This window comes from Culex quinquefasciatus, chromosome 3 (genome assembly GCF_015732765.1).
Source record: "Culex quinquefasciatus strain JHB chromosome 3, VPISU_Cqui_1.0_pri_paternal, whole genome shotgun sequence".
NCBI classification, from domain to species: Eukaryota; Metazoa; Arthropoda; class Insecta; order Diptera; family Culicidae; genus Culex; species Culex quinquefasciatus.
In genome coordinates, this window is record NC_051863.1 from 174,124,158 (window position 1) to 174,145,363 (window position 21,206).

The window sequence follows — 21,206 nt, forward strand, 5'->3', positions numbered from 1 at the left end:
TCTGGCAACATTGTATCTTATATTTTGGGTACGCCATTGGTTTCTACGTCAAAAAAACTTTAAATTTGCTTACCCAAAAGTTGAGTTTGTAAAGTTTTCTTAGCAAAATGCATTTTTAGAATGATGTTTTTCAAGAATCTAAGAAAATTACAAACAAGCAAAATATTAGCAGATTTGGCGAAGCGACCTTCGGACGCGTGGTCACTAGGAAAATTTCTAAAAATGAGATTTTTCAAAAATGGTTATTTAACCCTTTGTGATAAGTCGAATTAAAGACGGGTTTTTTTTTTAGTATTTAAAATTGTTCAAAATTGCAACTTGCAAATTTGACTTTATTTCTCAAAATGAAATTAGTAAACATAATGTACATTTTTAATACTTTATAAGTTTATGGTTTAATGTGAAATATGTTCCTAAAAAAATCTATTTGAATATCATCTCATCGTGATTCAAACAGGGTCAATTTAATTTCACATATCAAGTACACACGTCTCACCCAAAGTGAACATAATTTCCCAGTTTTGCATCAAACATTCACGCTGGAAAACCCGATTTCCACGGCGGTAAAATGGTTTGAGCCACTTTCAATGACTTGGTCGCAAAGATCGTGGTCGCGCGCTCCTCAATCCCGATTTCAGGTTTCCGTGAAGGTGGGCGGGGAATAACTGGACTCGCAATCGCAAAATGAAAACACTTCTGTTGTTACAGGCATTTTTTTTTTCGCCGCCCGCTCCAGATATGCTTCTTTCGAGATGGAGATCTACCGTTCGCGGGGGTTTTTTCGAAGCTGTCATAAATGAAACAAAAAAAATCGATCTCTCACAACGAGCAACGAGTCGGAATTGCGCGCCAAAAATTGAACGAATATGCACTCTGAAACAACAAAAGAAAAAAAATCGTTCTCACCTTTGGCTCCATTTTCGAGATTATCTTCAACCACCTGAAAGTGAGCTTTCAAGATCAAAGCTTTCAGATGCTTTGATCGGTCGCGGTCAGACTGTGGCCCATTTTGGTGGAATTTGCAGCTGCCAAGAAGGGGTGAAGGCAGAAAAACAGGGTAAAAATAGTGCCAAGGAAGTCAGCTGAATGATGTTTGTTTTGAATTTGCCAGTAATCTTTCAATTTGGTTAGGCTTTAAGTTATAATTTGGTTTAATATTTATTTGTAATTGAGGACAAAATATTGAAACGAGTTTGAAAGATTTTTTTTATTCTTTAGTGTTGAACCCTATCAAGGCGCCAGTTGAACGGATAATGTTGAACAGATGCACCTATTTTGAGTCCACTAATCCTAGCTACCCCAAGTTAAACATACTGTGGAACATCAATCTTCTTATTTACAACCATTATCACCTTGTGCTTAAAACTGATTCGTTTGGTTTAAACAAAATTGAGAAACAGAATTTTATTACAAATTTTAGGTTAGAAGGAATGACGTTTAAAATAGGTCGAAATTATAAACTAGGTCAAATATAGGAACATTTGCCAAAAGTTTTGTTCAGAGAGCCACTGCATATTTCTCTCCTTCGTCTTCGTACTCGCTAATTATAGATCAGTGACTGCAAATTGAGCCCGACTTCATTGGTGTTATTATTTTTATTACTACAAATACTGCTTCTCCGGTCGGCCGTCATCTTCGTTGTTTGCCGTAGCCGGGGCGCCTCCCCCCGTTAATAAGGAGGAAGTAGTAGGAAAGCGAAGAAATGAGTTATAAAAAAAAACGTTTGCACACAGTCCGGAGCCAATTTGTACCGATTTTAAATCGACCGTCGTCGACTGTAGAGAAACTTCAACGCCGGTGGTGTGCGCACCAGGTGACGAACCTGCTGTCATCTGGTGTGAGCAGATGAATGCAGAAATCTGCATCCAAGCAGCGGGCGTCTGCTCGTCACACCTTCATTGAGATTAAACTGCTGAGCTTTTTCTTCTATTCACGATTAATGCATAACTGATATAGTCAGGTGGCACATGCCAAGATGGAACTTTATGTAATAGGGGAAATACTCCCTTTCTAATCAAACACCTATCTTCGTCATATAAAGAGTTTGATGCTCGATTAAAGCTCCAAAAATACTATTTAGACTATAAACTTACCAGGAACAATACCGCCTCAAGTAAACACGCAAATTTATGCCATTTACTGCCCAAAAAGATCAAATTGATTGCATTTTTGATCATAATTTCTATTTTGCGAGACCATTTTTCATCATTTTGGTGGCACACACATCCACACGTAAGATGAGAGTTTAACTGCTTAACGAAAGTCGCCATCAATATTTTTTCACTTGCGACAACGATTTAAAAGCGCTGAAGATATAAAATTGCTTCCAACTACCGGCAACATGTTCTTTTGCACATTGATTAGTCACTTACTTGAAAAAGAATCCCGAAACATATACATAATAAGCAAGCGCCTTCAAAAAAACAAACGCGTTAAGTCTTTTGACGTTTCAATTTTGACTACCCATTCCAATCGAAGGCTGAAGAAAACCGAGCGAGAAGCGAAGACAAATAAAGAACAAAGGGTGGCCACCAACACCACCAACATGCTGGTGCAGCGCCTGTTGGAGTGAGCCAGTGATGCCAGGAAAATTTCTCTATAAATGCTACTTTTCATGAGTGTTCGCTAATAATTGCATCAATTTTGGCAGCACTAAGCAGACCCAAAAGAGCTCTGGAAGAAAAAAAGATCTAAGCTGAAAATAGGAAAATGGGCGTGGCCCAATGCACTCGACTGATTAGAATGCATTTTGGAATTTTTTTTTTAATGTTTGTAATAGGAATAGCATAACTAATATTCAAAGCGAAAATAAACAGAAATGTTCACAAAAAGTTGCTCTATTCGTTGGTGTACTTGGTTTTAGTAAATTTCAAGGAACACTCCAGATTATCCAGCATCATTCAAACGCGACCGCTTATTAGGCTTGAAATGGGTATATTTCCCCTAATTTCAGACAACAGAAAAATCGAGCGGAAAGCAGAAAACTTTCAGCGTTGAGCTTTGCGCACTTTTCCGTGGGCTGTTTCCACGACCGGTTGACTTAAAAAAGTACAAAGAAATTGTTATTGTCGAGCGGCTGAAGATCTTTTCACAGCGATAACGTATTAGGAATTAGCTACCAAGTATTAATCATCATCGTCAGCATAACGCTTAAGGCTAAGCTACCCTTAAGTGTTGGATCGTCTCGATTACGCAAATATGGCTACTGTTGAATACGAGATGAGCGAATTTCGATACGGGTTGTCGTGCGGTACTTAAGAGAGACAAAAAGGTGTCCTCCGAGGGGTGAGACACACCAAATCAATTATCGTATCACTAATCAACTAACGTAATTGTTAGTTGATTAGCTAATTGATTAGCGATTATTTGACATACTGTTCCCACCGCGCGTCTTGTGATCTTGGTATCTCGAAAGAAGTCATTTTGACAGATGGAATTTGCGCATAAACAACGATGATAAGATTATTTTGAGCAAATTTTGGATCGCATTTTTGGACATGTTTAGACCGCACTGATTATTTCGTTATTCCCCCTGGAGCTGTGACTTGAGCGCTGATGACGACCGCTCCCTAAAGCGCCGAAGGAGGACAACCAGCCCGACACGAACAGCGAAGAGTCAGCTGACTGCGAAGCAGATTCTGGACGCTCTTCAGCGCGTCTGGATGAAGGAAAAAGTTTCCGTGCAACTCTTGCTATACGCAGAACCGATCCTTGACGTTGTGCTGTGCCAGCTCTGGCCAGTCTAGCTGCTGGAATGTGGAGGCAATCGGAATACCGAATGACACTTTTTCCCCGGATGTGGTACAGATAGCAAGCATCGGCTCAATCACAGCAACATCTGCTTTCGCATACTGTTGTTTCTTTAGCCGGAAGTTCACTCGTCCTGGCCGGAGGTTACCGGCGAATACAGCGATAAACAGTCTGTCCGATATTCCTGCGTAAGTTTGCACTCTTGACCCTGAAACGAGTGACTTATTCTGGTGTTCTTTCCACAGAACGATTGTAGACAGAGCGAAAGTTGAAAGCGCTTTACGCTCCTACCCTCAGGCCACTCTTGCGGGCCCAGCTTGGAAACTCCAATGGATGAGTTCGCCATCGTTCCCGTTCGTGAGGCCGTTTTCTGTCCAACTCGGTCACCCGCGGTGGTAGTGGATGTGATTTCTGGTAGCGCTTCCGTGGCAACTCCGCGGACAATGGCCGCGTCAGATCTGGACATGCTGCCGGCATGCAAGCAACAGCTTAAAGACACGATCCACCTCGCGCTCGGCCCGCCGATTAAGATGGCGTAGATACCGGTGTCCCATGTCCGGTGACGGATTCCGCAAGGCTATCGAGGAGTTCGATAGAGAGGAGCTAGGAGGAGGTGCTGTTGAACGGAACTGAGAAGGCGCACGACCGAGGCACACTCTGCCGAGTCAATAAGCCACAATGAAAAACGTAGATTTCATGATATGTAATTGAATGTTAATGTTGAATGTGAACACAATAAAAGTTCTGTTGTGTGCCTCTCTCTCTGGGCGGCCCGATGTCGTGGTTCTCGATGGCAAGTCGCTTCCATGTCGTTGATTTGGGACGAGATCGGCCTAGGAATTTAGTAGGAAGAAATAAGCCATCTAGGCAACTTTCTGTGATTTATCTTAACTCTTAACGGTTTCCGGTGTGTACAAAACTTGTAGTTTTTCGTTTCGGTACATAAAAATCGAGAAGCAGCCGATTTTGTTTTGTATTTTTGATTTTGCACATCTACATCTACCTAGATGTTAAAGTTTTCAAGGGAACCATGCTTCACTCGAACCGGGTAAAAGTATGTTGGCGTATGCTGATAAGCCAGCGTGCCCTTTATCGTTGTGTCCGGCTCAAAGTTCCTGAAAAGTCCATCGGTATAAACCGATGCGTGGCTACCAAAAAGTTTTTGCTATGACCTCCTGTTCACCATCAAAATCGGTGTCGTCGGTTGGAGACGTAGCGGGTTATTCGAACAAGAAAACACCCCTCCCCCCTCCCGCACCGCATCAGCTATTTTATTGGGTACCGTTACAAGTTACATTAAATTACACACGAAGAAAGAAACTGGTCGAACAATTAAATTTCACCCAAATAAACTAAGAAATCTCAAAACAAAATTAGAAGGGATTCACTCTCAGCAGCACGACGCCCTCGCCGCACAGCAGCTGGTACAGGATGCTCAACGCTCCTTGTACCTCCCAATGCGCTTTTCGTAGTACAGCGCAAGTGTGGCCGTGGTCAGTTCTTTATATGGATGACCGAGTCACATCGCACAGGGCTCATTGTTAACCTCTTCGAATGACGTTCGGCAGTCCAGGGTGTAGATATTCAGTTCAGCGGCGCGTGGATCTTCGCTACTACTGTTGGTTGGCGGCTTTTTGTCCTATTCCGGTGGTTTTCATCGCTACCAGTTGATGCGGTCAGCATATTACAGTTTCTAAAAAAATAAAAATATAACATTACACAAGACAAAGTGCTTACAGCATCCATACCTTTACTTCACTGCAACTCATCAGCCTCGCAAAAAATTGAGTCCGTATCGAAATGATTTGCTCCTAGTCCGGGAACTTCCGCAGCTGCCGATATCGCGGGCGTCTTTACAAAGGCATTGGCAAGATTTTTGGTTCTACCACTCGCTGTAAGATACGACACAAGGATGGCCCGGTGGCCATCGCCGGAATCTGCGACCAGGAGACGGATGATCTTTAGAGCGAGCCGGAAATTACTCCAGAAAGGCACTTCGTTGAACAGCTGGTTAGGGAAGATCCGGTCATTGTGGCGGTTTGTGTTGCTTCGAGGTTGACCGGCCAGTGAAGGTGCTGGATGAGACAACGACCGTTAAAAAAGGCAGGTTGTGACGCTGGTTGAGAGTGATCAAGGATAACACGAAGAGGCACTTGCTTTACGATGAATCCAACAAAAATCCACATAACGGCCAAATCGCTGCATTTGCTGCCGCCGATAGAAGATGAAAAGAGTGCTACCACTCCACTCCGTTTGATTTCTTTGGTACAAAACCAGCCTGGAGGAGCAGAACGTCGTGCTGGGCAGAACGTACGTCACGGTAACTTCGTTCCGTTGAATCGGTTTCAAGCGGTTCCCGCTTTGACTCTTCCTCGGAGTGTAACTCCGATTGATTTTGTGGGTTCCGGAACCAGGTTGGCCAATCCTTAGTCCGCTGCGACTGCATTTTATTTTTCAAACTGCCACGCGCGAGAGTTTTGTTTATTTTGGTTTGATTTTCTGACGTCTACTCGCCGTCCCAAGATAAAAGTTAAATGATAGGATACGCTAATTGATTAGCGAAATTACTAATCAGCCAACTGAAAATTTTAATCAACTAGTCGGTAATTATAGTTGATTAGGGCATGTGTCCTGCCCCTCGGTGTCCTCCTTTATGGCCGAATGGAGTGGAGTCGCCACCCCCTTTTGCGAGGTGGAAATATCAAGGAAATGCAAATTTTATGGGCATTTTTCGCATTCAGGTCGTGGTTATGCTAATGTTGAATAACTTGGCGATAATAATATTATGAAATCGAATCTGCGTTCGGGCATTGAGGTCAAGTTTCCGATTCTTTGAACTGTTTTGCATTTCATAACAAAATTCAAGACCAGTGATCTAATCAACCCCCATTTCTCTCCCTTCTTCCAGGATCCCAACCAGTTCTACCCACCGGTCACCGGGGGTGACCATCCACACCCAGGATGTACTCCTCCAGGACACTCCCCGCATCGGTGCCACCGCCGCCACTCACTGGTGGTGAAAAGCGGTCCACCGTCGACAAGCAGCAGAGCTTCATCCAGCGGTTCTACCTGTTCGGAACAAACCCGAACTCTTCTTCGTCCTCATCCTCGAGTAGCAGTGCCAGCACTTCCGGAAGTGACTCGCCACACGAATCGTCACCGGTGGTAAAGAAAAGCAGGAAGAAATTGGACGGTAGCGAAGATTCACACCAGACGAACTACAGTGTTCAGCGGTTGAAGCAGTTCTGGAACAACCGGTTGAGCATCGGGGCCAATCCGGGTGAAACGAGTGAGATCGCACTGTCGAGGAAGCTTAAAAGTGTAACGCTCGGTCCGTCGAATCCGTCCCGCAAGCCGGCGACGCCGGAGTTTCTGCGCCGTAACGGCTCCACCAGGGGGTCAGCCTCCCGGCGGAACATTGTCCGGAACAGTTTGGTTCCGTTGTATTCCAACTTGGGAGCGAAGAAGATTGCTAGCCCAAAGGTTAGTCGAGTGAGTCGGGAAGTTGAACGGAATGACTCCGTCACCCAGAAGCGATCCAGCGTAGTGTTGAGTCCGGTTCGCGATCCGAAACAAGACAAACGATCCTGCCTGGACCGGGTAGGGTATAATGCGGGGTTTCCCCTGGTGACGGCCACTGCCACCGGAGGTCGCATCAATTGGGCCCGTAGGGCGGAACTGTTGGGGATCAGGTCGTTGAGTAGCTCGTCGACCGAAGATCTGCCAAAGATGCCGCTCAAGACGGAACACTTCGTGGGGAACTTTATCGGCGTGGACATCCAAAGCGGATCGCCACCACCATCCACGGAAGAGGAGACGAGTCTCGTGGTTGAAACCGCACCTGCAAGTCCCAAACTAGGCTTACGGGATTCACTGGACAGCAAGAAGAGCTCAAGTTCCAGCGACACTCACTCGCTGGGACGACGCCACGGGACGCCAACGAGGAAGGTCAGCTTCCGAACCACTACCTCGCCGTACAACCGGAAGCTGCTCAACCCCAGTGGCAACAAGGTCGCTGCCCTGACCAACAAGTTCAACAAGCTGATCCAGCAAGATGCGGGTATCTTGGAAGAGGTCCGGAAACGCGGCGGCTACCTGCACAAATCCGGTGGCCACGTGTACAAAGTCGTCGACAGCGATGGAAGCTCGGGTAGTCTGCGCAAGAAACCTCCATCGTCAGCAAGTGGCAGCTGCAGTCGAACGGACGAAAGCTCGGACGACGTTTCCGTGGGCAGCAAAGGATCCTACCGAAAGTCCGGAGTCAAGAAGAGACCAAGCTTGCGGAAAAACCTCTACCGCAGGCCGGAACTCGAGGTCAACCGGGTTTCCATGTGCGTCAAGCAAGCCCTGGAGATCTTCGAACCGAACCAGCATCAACCGCAGCAAGGACCAAAAATGGATCGGAAACCTCCACCGGGACGCTCGAAACCCAAAGTGCCGGACAAGAGTGAACAGGTCATCCTGAAAACGAAGGAACTCAAGTGCAAACCGAAGCCGATCCAAATCGAAACCAAAAGTTGTGATAGCAAGCCCGAAGAGGTCGTAGTGTTAAACGAGGTGCCAAATAGTGTTAGCGAAGATAGTATTAAAGAGCCGGTCGAGCGAAGTGAGATTGATGGGAATACTCAAGCGGTTGTTTCGGAGAAGCAGCCGGAAGAAAAGTCTGAACGCGAGGAGGGGAAGTCAACGCCGCCACAGCAACCAACTCCGGAGTATTCCGCAGTGGTGAAAAGAGCTGAAGTGGTCGTTGAACTTGCTCAAGACAAGCAGAAGAAAGACAAAAGAGTGAAGGAGAAGGAAGCGCAGAAGACTCCGCCGCTAAAGCAAAAAAGTACAGTTCAAAAGATCTACGAGAAGTTTACCTTCCGATCGACGAAGAAGATCAATCTCAGCAGCTCGGAGCGAGCTGCAAGCGAATCTCAGCTGAATACCGTAAGTACGGACGCCGAGGACAAGCTGCTGTTTGTACCGGACAATCGGCTAACCCGGAAGTCGTTTGTGTCTTCGCTTGAAATTCCAACGATTCAAATGGAAGAGCCGCAAGAGAGTAGCTCGGATCCTGCGGATCGTAAGATTGTCGATGCGATTCAGTCGTTGAACCAAAAGATCGACAACTTGTCCAGAAGCTTCAACGATCTGTGCTTGAACGACTCCGATCAGGAGTCCGAAGCGGAACCAGCGGCTGTTCAACCGAACAACTCTTTCCTGTTCCGAAGCATGTCGAAGATCAGCAACGGTAACGACACTGCTGTCAGCCAGCTGAACATTGTTCAAGCGATCAACACGGTCGTGATCAACAAGTCCCTCTCGATGGACGGCCATCACTTCCCGTGCCGGAACAATCTGGACCGCTTGAGCTTGAACGAGAAGATTCCGGTGGTGATCGTTAACCAAACGTCGACAACGCAACCGATCGAAAACGACTACGAACTGGTGTCCAGAGTGGAATCTCCCAAGAAGCTGGAGACTTCCTCGTCTAAGGGCAGCACCATGAGCATCGACCTCGTGGAACTAACCTCAAAGATCGAGTCCTTCGTCTACAAGGCGAAGAACTCCGACAGCAACGTGTATCAAAGTGTAACTTCGGAAGTGGTCAAATCTCATCTCAAACCTCCAGAAGGTGACACGATCAGTATCAACAGCTACGAGTCGTTTGAAAACTACGAATCGATCGAACGACCCAACGACCAATCTCCCAAGGAAGAAGACACCTACGAAATTTGCAACCCGCCAGAACCACTGCCTCCACGGAACGCATCCATCTCGCCGAACGATCTTGTCATCCCCCAGCCAAAGCGAAACCTCACCGCTTCTCCCAAGTTCTTGCCAAAACACCAACAAACCTACCAGTCCAACTACGAGAAAATCACGTACGATCAAACCCCTCCACGTCCCCCAAAACCCGAGGAAATCCCACTCCCCCCGCGGAACAACATCCCCAAGGAGCACTCCCCCTCCCCCTCGGAAGAACCCATCTACGAGGAGAACATCTACGACACCATCAAGAGCTGCGACGGTCTCGATTATGACGACCCTAACGGCAGTGCCGAAGCGGTCATCAAACGGCCCAAGGCGCACCTCCCGCCGGACTCGATCTCGCTAATCTCCGACAACTGTTACGAGTCGATCGGAACGAAACTCACCGTAGATTACCTCCGGGGAGCCACCCTGCCCCGGATGGGATCGATCTCGACCCTAGCTTCGGACCAGATCACCAACAGTTTGTACGGGGTGCACACGGGCGGGGCGCCCAGTTTGACGCCCCCGTCTGAGCGAGGTGGTGGGGGCAGTGGGGGTGGTGGCATCGGAGGCAGTGACAGCACCAGCAACAGTGCCGAGTGGACGGATATCTCCGACGACGAGGATGACGGAGATGGGGAGGCGAGGCCGAGTCAGTTTATCATGTGAGTAAATTTAATGCTTAATTAAGGTGGATGAAAACAAGCAGATCATCCCGCTTACTGTCAGTGAGCGTATGCAAGCAGTAACATAACCCCACTGTTTCGGCCCTACCCTCAAGCGTCAAATCATTTTAGATCTTTTCGGGAAAAGATCCGGCAACGAAATTAGAGTCCAAAAAATGTAAACAAATCTCTTCACTATTTATTTACACAAGGTTACGTCCTTTCGACCAGTGACCATAGAGTTAGTGCTTTGACCAAATCATTTGTTTAACTCCGACTCGATTCTGAGGTTAGATTTTGGACAGTCCGCTTGAATTGTTTACATTTTTCAATGTGTTCCGTATTAACTTTTAAAAAGGGCGAAACATTGAATGTAAATAAAAAGTCTACACAGAAAAAAAATCATGGTAATATTACCTCTGGGAAGGGGTACATCTTTTATGTCAAAAAAAGGTGTAATTTTACCTCTGGAAATGTGTAATTTTACCACTTTTCTGGTGTAATGTCACTTTTTCAGTCTAAATTGAGGTAAAATTACATCATAAAAGAGGTAATATTCAACCTTCTAAAATTACAGCTTTCAAATTTACATTATTTTTTACTGTGTATTCCACTTGCTCTAGTGACAGTTCGCGTTGAGCAAAAGTGGGATAGGCTACTTGTTTACATACAAGGTTTCGCCCCATTAAAAATTTATTACGGATATTTACCGTTTTTGACAGCTATTATGGTGTAGTGATCCATTTAGCCGCGGCAAAACCACACCACCCACTTCTTTTTTTAAAAAAATATTAAATATTATGATCACACTAGTGATCGCATAACATTACGAATTAGGGCATTTTTGCTATTCAATGTTAAATCTTCATTTACGATCTTAAACTGAAATCCGCAAAATAAACAACAAATTCCCTTTTTAGCGTTCGCAAACGGAACAAGACCCACCAGACGCCGGTTTGGAGCCGCAAGGTCCGCCACACGATGGCCGCCAAGCAGCAGCATCAACACCCGCATCACCACCAGCACTCGCAGCAAGATCATTCCAAAGTGGACGGTAAGTGCTCCCCTTTTAAATGGAAGGTTGTCGACCATACCCAATAATTGAGAACAATTTTGGTGGAGTTCAGCTTCGAGCAAACGACTTGAAATTACCCAGCAAATTTCCAATCTATTAAACAACCAGTCCACACACTTGCTGCCAGAACAGATTACTACGGTAGTAGATAGGTTCGAACCGGGATATTCTGTAACGGATCGTGCTCAGAAGTACCCTTCAAAACGATCGATGTTCTCTCCAGCAGACTTGCTGATCAGGTTCTGCAAGAATGCACTCTTCGCCGTGTTTCAAGAGCCGGGCGCCTCTTCTTACATAGTTTCGCAATTAAACCATAGATCATTCCTATACATCATACATCATCATCATCATCCTCTTCATGAAGATCTTAATTTTTCTGCCAAGCTCATTTGATTACGGGATTAATTTATGCATCAGCAGCTTCAACGCCCATGGGATCGCCCCAGACTCGAGTGTAAAAAGTAACAAAACATTGAAGATGCGTTCAGAGCTTAACAACACAAGTTGGGTTGATTGAATCTTCAGCAACCGAGTCGATCTCGATCTGGCAGGGTCTCTCCCAGAGTTGGTGGTCGTTTGGAAGAACTCTTCTCATGCGTCTAACGGACCGCGCACACTTTTAATAACATAGGTGTGTGCGCTGAAACGCGATTGTGTTTGGAGATTCTGCACTATACAAGAGTGATCTCTTGGTATCGTGTGAAAGATTGCTAATTATGTGGGGAAGATGTCTGGGGGATGCTGCCTTTGATGTAATCCCTCGTTTAACGAGGGCACTTTATTGGAATGCTTTCGCCGAGAAAAAATGTCTAGTGTATGTACTACGCGGTTCAAGATTGAACCAAGGGTCGTTATCATTCTGTTTTGATGCACTTGGGGCCACTTTAGAATAGGGAAGATTTTGTTTGTTAAACATATAGAAGTATGAGCACTAGGGTGGGTACGGATTTTGAAAAGTTCTCAGATCAAGTTCTGGTGTGGTTCCCCTTGTAGGGCATACCAAAAGGGACTCTCACACCAAATTTCAGCTCATTTGGTTGAAAACTGGCTTGTCTCAAGCGGGTTCAAGTTTACATGGAAATTACTATGGGAAATTTTGAATTTTCGTTCATTCGCTCCTACAGGCCTGGGGAAAACATGTAGAAACTTCTAGGATGGCCAGAAATGAGCGGAATCGTCTGGAGACCAACTTTCCCTAAGAGACCAGGTCGATTCGTTAAACCCCCATCGAGCTCAACGGCAATACATCCGGGGTTTTCGGAACCAACGGTTTTCCTCAGAAAAGCATCAAATTTTCCTTAGCATGCTATGAATGCTTGATGAACACCGCGACGCCACATGTCAAACAGCTACCACGTGGACTAGCATCGCCTATGAAAAAATACTTTTTATTGCTTTTTGAACCAACGAGTTATCATTTATGGTGATCTGGATACTATTTATCTGTATTCTGAACCTCCAAATAAGAAAAAAAAACTGTTATGGTGCAAATTTTACAATCACGTGGTAGCTGTTTGACACGTGGCATCGCGCTGTTCATCAAGCATTCATAGCATGCTAAGGAAAATTTGATGCTTTTCTGGGGAAACCGTTGATTCCGAAAACCCCGGATGTATTGCCGTTGAGCTCGATGGGGGTTGAACGAATCGACCTGGTCTCTTAGGGAAAGTTGTTCTCCAGACGATTCCGCTCATTTTTGGCCATCCTAGAAGTTTCTACATGTTTTCCCCAGGCCTGTAGGAGCGAATGAACGAAAATTCAAAATTTCCCATAGTAATTTCCATGTAAACTTGAACCCGCTTGAGACAAGCCAGTTTTCAACCAAATGAGCTGAAATTTGGTGTGAGAGTCCCTTTTGGTATGCCCTACAAGGGGAACCACACCAGAACTTGATCTGAGATTTTTTCAAAATCCGTACCCACCCTAATGAGCACTTTTCATAGATCAAATTTTATTGATTTAGGATTTCAATGAAAAATTGAACAGTGATATTGATTTACATTAATAGGCTTACAATATTTCTTTCAGCCAAAGAAGAAGTAATTATTGCCAATATTCTTCAACGCCTTAACCCTTTCAGGCCTGATGGGTCATATATGACCCATACCGAAATTCGGTTGTATAAAATCACACAGTGCTCAAAACATATAACATTGTTCAGCAAAGTTGTAATTTATGAGTTTATCTACCTAGGAAAAAATGTTTGAGTGGTTGTTAATGGCCTTTTTGACGACCTAGAACATCCTGAAACCCTGAAATTTGGAAACTTCAGAAAATGTTGAAGATAATTCAGGTTTACAACGATTTTTCAAGGCAAATGAAATTAAGTTATTACCAGTCACATCCTCACGACCATTTGGGACCACTTCGATCCCTTTGGATCTCTTTTGGGATGATCTAGGTCCTCCAAAGTGTCCTGGAATACAGATCTTGGAGTCTACCGCCGTAACAACACGATTCTACCAAGTTTCCGATTATGGTTCATATTCAGTGATGTCCCTGGGACCCGTTGGCAACACTATGAGCTATGTGGATCACTTTTGGGATGTTCTGGGTCCTCCAAAGTGTCCTGGAATACAGATCTTGGAGTCTACCGCCGTAACAACACGATTCTACCAAGTTTCCGATTATGGTTCGTATTCAGTGATGTCCCTGGGATCCTTTGGCAACACTCGGAGCTATGTATATCACTTTTGGGATGTTCTGGGTCCTCCAAAGTGTCCTGGAATACAGATCTTGGAGTCTACCTCCGTAACAACACGATTCTACCAAGTTTCCGATTATGGTTCGTATTCAGTGATGTCCCTAGGACCCGTTGGAAACACTATGAGCTATGTGGATCACTTTTGGGATGTTCTGGGTCCTCCAAAGTGTCCTGGAATACAGATCTTGGAGTCTACCGCCGTAACAACACGATTCTACCAAGTTTCCGATTATGGTTCATATTCAGTGATGTCCCTGGGACCCGTTGGCAACACTATGAGCTATGTGGATCACTTTTGGGATGTTCTGGGTCCTCCAAAGTGTCCTGGAATACAGATCTTGGAGTCTACCGCCGTAACAACACGATTCTACCAAGTTTCCGATTATGGTTCATATTCAGTGATGTCCCTGGAACCTTTTGGCAACCTTCTGAGCTATGTGGATCACTTTTGGGGTGATCTGGGTCCTCCAAAGTGTCCTGGAATACAGATCTTGGAGTCTACCGTCGTATCAACACGATTCTACCAAGTTTCCGATTATGGTTCATATTTAGTGATGACCCTGGGACCCGTTGGAAACACTATGAGCTATGTGGATCACTTTTGGGATGTTCTGGGTCCTCCAAAGTGTCCTGGAATACAGATCTTGGAGTCTATCGCCGTAACAACACGATTCTACCAAGTTTCCGATTATGGTTCATATTCAGTGATGTCCCTGGGACCCGTTGGCAACACTATGAGCTATGTGGATCACTTTTGGGATGTTCTGGGTCCTCCAAAGTGTCCTGGAATACAGATCTTGGAGTCTACCGCCGTAACAACACGATTCTACCAAGTTTCCGATTATGGTTCATATTCAGTGATGTCCTTGGGACCCGTCGGCAACACTATGAGCTATGTGGATCACTTTTGGGATGTTTTGGGTCCTTCAAAGTGTCCTGGAATACAGATCTTGGAGTCTATCGCCGTAACAACACGATTCTACCAAGTTTCCGATTATGGTTCATATTTAGTGATGACCCTGGGACCCGTTGGAAACACTATGAGCTATGTGGATCACTTTTGGGATGTTCTGGGTCCTCCAAAGTGTCCTGGAATACAGATCTTGGAGTCTACCGTCGTATCAACACGATTCTACCAAGTTTCCGATTATGGTTCATATTTAGTGATGACCCTGGGACCCGTTGGAAACACTATGAGCTATGTGGATCACTTTTGGGATGTTTTGGGTCCTTCAAAGTGTCCTGGAATACAGATCTTGGAGTCTATCGCCGTAACAACACGATTCTACCAAGTTTCCGATTATGGTTCATATTTAGTGATGACCCTGGGACCCGTTGGAAACACTATGAGCTATGTGGATCACTTTTGGGATGTTCTGGGTCCTCCAAAGTGTCCTGGAATACAGATCTTGGAGTCTACCGCCGTAACAACACGATTCTACCAAGTTTCCGATTATGGTTCATATTCAGTGATGTCCTTGGGACCCGTCGGCAACACTATGAGCTATGTGGATCACTTTTGGGATGTTTTGGGTCCTTCAAAGTGTCCTGGAATACAGATCTTGGAGTCTATCGCCGTAACAACACGATTCTACCAAGTTTCCGATTATGGTTCATATTCAGTGATGTCCCTGGGACCCTTTGACGAACACGAGAAACCAATCCGCGGACGTGGAGGTAAGTGAGATTGAGGGGAAACCTCGTATATTTTTGACCCATATAGAGTTCGATACCGATCATATAGCCCAATTTTCAGCTCGAATTTTGCCTGAGACTATGTTAGCGAGTAGAAAGTTGCAGTTGAGGCATTTCTCCGTGTATTGCTACAGAGTTTTTCAATGCTCAGATTCAGCCGCCCACAGATCGTTCGAGAGATTGAATTTGTTGGGTTTTGGGAGGTTTATGACTTGAACAAATTCAACTAACGCTGCAGTCAAAATCCTCCCTCGACCGCCACCTACCCCTTTTGCCTCGCCAGATTGGATTCAAGCCATCCTTTCGCTTACAAAGCGAAACCCGCCAGGAGCTGGCACCCTTTAGCATTACTACACTGAAATAAAAAAATAGTACCCAATTCCTTTATTCTAGGAATTTTGCCTCTTTTCCTTATTTAGTAATCGGGTTTTTTGGATTACTTAATAAGGAAAGGAGCCAAAATTCCTAGAATTTAGGAATTTGGTACTTTTATTTTTTTTCAGTGTAGACTCCAAGAACTGTATTACAGGACACTTTGGAGGACCCAGATCATCCCAAAAGTGATCCACATAGCTCATAGTGTTTCCAATTTGTCCCAGGGACATTACTGAATATGAACCATAATTGGAAACTTGGTAGAATCGTGTTGTTACGGCGGTAGACTCCAAGACCTGTATTCTAGGATTCTTTGGAGGACCCAGAACATCCCAAAAGTGATCCACATAGCTCATAGTGTTGCCAAAGGGTTCTAGGGACATCACTGAATATGAACCATGATCGGAAACTTGGTACAATCGTGTTGTTACGGAGGTAGACTCCAAGATCTGTATTCTAGGATTCTTTGGAGGACCCAGAACATCCCAAAAGTGATCCACATAGCTCATAGTGTTGCCAAAGGGTCCCAGGGACATCACTGAATATGAACCATAATCGGAAACTTGGTAGAATCGTGTTGTTACGGAGGTATACTCCAAGATCTGTATTCCAGGACACTTTGGAGGACCCAGAACATCCCAAAAGTGATCCACATAGCGCATAGTGTTGCCAAAGGGTCTCAGGGACATCACTGAATACGAACCATAATCGGAAACTTGGTAGAATCGTGTTGTTACGGCGGTAGACTCCAAGATCTGTATTCCAGGACACTTTGGAGGACCCAGAACATCCCAAAAGTGATCCACATAGCTCATAGTGTTTCCAACGGGTCCCAGGGACATCACTAAATATGAACCATAATCGGAAACTTGGTAGAATCGTGTTGTTACGACGGTAGACTCCAAGATCTGTATTCCAGGACACTTTGGAGGACCCAGATCACCCCAAAAGTGATCCACATAGCTCAGAAGGTTGCCAAAAGGTTCCAGGGACATCACTGAATATGAACCATAATCGGAAACTTGGTAGAATCGTGTTGTTACGGCGGTAGACTCCAAGACCTGTATTCTAGGATTCTTTGGAGGACCCAGAACATCCCAAAAGTGATCCACATAGCTCATAGTGTTGCCAAAGGGTCCCAGGGACATCACTGAATATGAACCATAATCGGAAACTTGGTAGAATCGTGTTGTTACGGAGGTATACTTCAAGATCTGTATTCCAGGACACTTTGGAGGACCCAGAACATCCCAAAAGTGATCCACATAGCTCATAGTGTTGCCAAAGGGTCCCAGGGACATCACTGAATACGAACCATAATCGGAAACTTGGTAGAATCGTGTTGTTACGGCGGTAGACTCCAAGATCTGTATTCCAGGACACTTTAGAGGACCCAGAACATCCCAAAAGTGATCCACATAGCTCATAGTGTTGCCAAAGGGTCCCAGGGACATCACTGAATATGAACCATAATCGGAAACTTGGTAGAATCGTGTTGTTACGGCGGTAGACTCCAAGATCTGTATTCCAGGACATTTTGGAGGACCCAGAACGTCCAATAATGAAATGTAACTTTTTTTTGCCTGTTTCTGTTTACTCATGGAAAAAATGAACTACTGGTACCAAAATTGTAGATTGACACAGCTCAGAAAAATTCAGGCCTGAAAGGGTTAAAAAATAATGTTTTTTTTTTCAGTACACTGCTGGAATTTTTTCCCCCAAAATTAATTGTTAACAATTATAGACTGATTAAGACAAGTTTATTTTTCCATTTTTAATTTGATTTGGACACATTTTAAAAATTGGAAGCTCAACACAGCCGAATTATATTGACAGTGTCACTAATCTTCAAAAGATGTGAATTAAAAAAAAGTTTTTGTCTCCCTTCTTTCAGTCTACAAAATTTAAAGGATGAATTATGAAACTCAAACATTGATTACCCGTGCCGGCGGAAATAAAACCTCACTTATAGAATCTTTTATTATTGTTATTAGAAAGATTCAATTTGATTGAAAAGGGCATGCAAGTAAAAACTAAAAAAAAAATGAAAATAAACAGCTTAAAATGACTTTATTGTTGATTTTTTCGCATTGATTTTGAATTCAAGTTGTTTGCAACTTGTTGCAAAACTCGATTTTTTCAGCACCCGTTGTTTTTATCCAACTCGGTAGTGCCTCATTTTGAAACATAATGAATATATTACTATTTTTCATTGAAATTTTCTGTCATTTGCATTAGAAAAAAGCAAGTAAATCATTTAAAAAAATCGAATTTTGAAAAATGTTTCGAATTTTAACTTCGTATTATTTTAATTTCTTGCTTTTTTACATCAAATTCGAGTTCAGCGACTCCTATTTGGTCAAATTCGAATAGTTTACTGTTCGTTAAATTTCAAAATGTTTTTGTTAATATCCCATCACTATTCATCACTTCAAAATCACTTTAGCGTAGTTTAAACTTATGCAACAACTTAAGCAATAAAAAAGACGTAGTGAAAATTTTCCAAAGCCTTCGGATAATAGAGTCTGGACTTTTTTTTTTATTTTACCCTTGTTTTTTCTGTAAATCATAGCAAGTAAAACCCATATTTTACATTACAGAGAAACCTCTTTTTACGCGGTGGCGTTACGCTTTTTATCTCGTCGATTTCTCTTAAACCATAGTATATTTTTGCAAGCTTCAGAAGCGTTTTGTAGATCTGAACATAACCTTCAAATTGCTTTTAAAAGATTGCAAAAATGTTACGTCGTTCCAGAGAAATCGACAAATTAGAAAAACGTAACGCATCGCGTAAAAAGAGCTTTCCCTGTAAGTGGACAACTATTTCCGATTTTATGTAAATTTCAAAGATAATTCTTTTTTTGTTTCAAAAAAATGTGTTTTAACACTTGTAGCCCCAACGGGGTCAAATAAGTTAGAAATGCATTTTCACTGGCTCATACAACCCTTGAAAAAAGTTGGAAATGCCTTTTTTATTATAACTTAAGGTAGACGCATTTGCTTTGGATCTTCCTTGTTGGAGGTGATTCTTGACATTCTTCCGGATCTAATGCAACAAGAATCATCCAAATCGGTTGAGTTTTCGCCGAGATACAGCCGGTTGAAGTTGCATTTCCAACTTTTTTGACCCCCTTGGTGCTTCGCGTAAGTTTTGACCCCGTTGGTGCTACAAGTGTTAACGTGCGAACTAAAATGGTCACAAGAGCAATTGTTCCTCTTGCCCCATATGGTCTATCATGCTCCACTTTCTCCTACTACTTGGTCAGAAACATAAAAAAAATAATAAAATACTGAAAAATGTACCATTAATCTTGTTCAAGCCAGCTTTATTTTTGTTTAGGTTTCTTTATTAAAGTTTTTTCTGTTATTTTTTTTAAGAGTCAAAAAACAGTCATTTAGAAAAAATTAAAAATGGCAAAATTCCTTATGAAAACTAAATTTTGCTCTTGCATCACTTTTTCTGCATGCTTATTTTTCTTTTTTCACTATTTAGAAGAAATGCATTTTAAATAAACCCCCTTCAGTACATCAAAATCACTTTTTTTCAAATTTGGCTGAAAACCGATTTTTATGAAAAAATATTACATACACAAACACGCTGATTAAAAAAAGGATTTTCAACAAAATTAAAAAAAAAGATATAATTTTGATGTATTATAGATGGTATATTTAAAATGCTTTTCTTTTTATTGGGGCTTACGTCACATAGTCAAATCAATCAAAACTATTGATTTTGACATTGCTGTTAAAAAAACATTGCAAAAGGTTTGGAAACATAAACATGCTGGCTGGTATTTTGAAAATTCCTGATTTAGATTTTACTAAAATGGCTGTATCTTGACACTGAAGTGAGAAAATTATTTTTGCAAAAAAAATATTCACGGAAATGTTAATAAAAGATTATGGTATTAGTTTTGGCGGCATTTTTTAAAGTTGGTTTCTAGAGAGAAATAAAAAAAGCAAGAAATTTATTTTTTAATGAAAAATTACGACTTCCTGAATCAATATGAATACAGAATATTATTTGTGGTGTCCTTTAACTATGATTTGAAGTGAAATACGGGACAATTTGAACTTATTTTTAAAAATTGGTTTTAGTACAAAATATAATATTTACAATAAATAGCAGATTTGTTTGGAACTTTCTGGGAATTTTTCGTTTTAAGAAAACATTGTTCCTGTGGCAAAACCGTATAGACATCCGTTTCCGCCACATCGCCTTTCAATTATGTCGATATCAGAAATTTGAAAAATATCGATGAATTCACTTTCATTTTTTTTTTTTTTTTTGAAAATCATGTGTTGTTCCGCTATAATCAAAACATAGCGAGTTTGCCTTAAAATTAAAGTGAAACTGGTTTTAGCACAGTTATAGCGCATCACGCCTGTTATTTATGCAGCCCGCACTGCAATGTTCTAAAATATTCCTTAGCTCCACGATACCATAAATTATCTGATTGGCATACTTCCATAACGTGCCATAATGTTGTATTGCAAGGGGAAAACTATCCAAGCAATCACCTTCTTTAGTATTAAATTATAGCAAGCTAAAAAAAATACGCCCAACACGTAGGCAACCCGCAGCACATCCCCTCAACTCGCTTGCAACAAAATTGTACCAAACACCCTTCGCCTCCTCTCTTTTTCACGCTACCCGTACTCTACTCTCCACCAACACAACGTTACGCTCCCCCTTATCTCAAACGTTTTGCACATTTTATTTTTAACTCTCTTTCGCGAGTAGTTTTAATTATTGTTTTTATCGCTCTTTTTTTTGTTGCTCTCCTCTTTCATTATGTTTACCCGCACGTAAATTACACTTATTTAAACAAGCGCAATTCCAGCTGTGTTTAGTTTTGTTCGGACTAACACTCATATTTGAGCTGGGTACTCGTGTTAGTGGTTTTTTTTAACGATGCACAGAGGGCGCTAAGAAGATTAAATAATAGAAACTAAGGTGATTAATGCTTTTCCATGAAGCAATCAAACTTGGCACAGAAGAAGACGAAGACGAGGAGGCCCTTTCTTTCCCATGTTTTCGCTAATGTTTAATTACAGTGAAAACAATTGGTTAAACATGAAAGAGTAGAAAAAACCCCATGTGTAGGAGGCAGCTCAAAATGATGTAATTTAAAAAGGTGCTCTCGAATCATAATTCACAATTTCGCCGCTGGAGGGCACTGCAAAATGACTCTCACAAAGC

General features: G+C 42.9%; 1 protein-coding gene across 2 annotated transcripts in view; it reads left to right on the forward strand.

Annotated features, from left to right (window-relative positions):
* Positions 1 to 21,206, forward strand: part of LOC6051546 — a 153,925-nt gene that overhangs the window by 84,711 nt on the left and 48,008 nt on the right. For both annotated transcript variants that reach the window (XM_038263771.1, XM_038263770.1), the window contains exons 3-4: positions 6,659 to 10,154; positions 11,075 to 11,208. In XM_038263771.1, coding sequence (XP_038119699.1) covers positions 6,712 to 10,154; positions 11,075 to 11,208 — 3,577 coding nt within the window. In that variant the 5' untranslated portion in view covers positions 6,659 to 6,711. The remainder of the gene's footprint in view (positions 1 to 6,658; positions 10,155 to 11,074; positions 11,209 to 21,206) is intronic.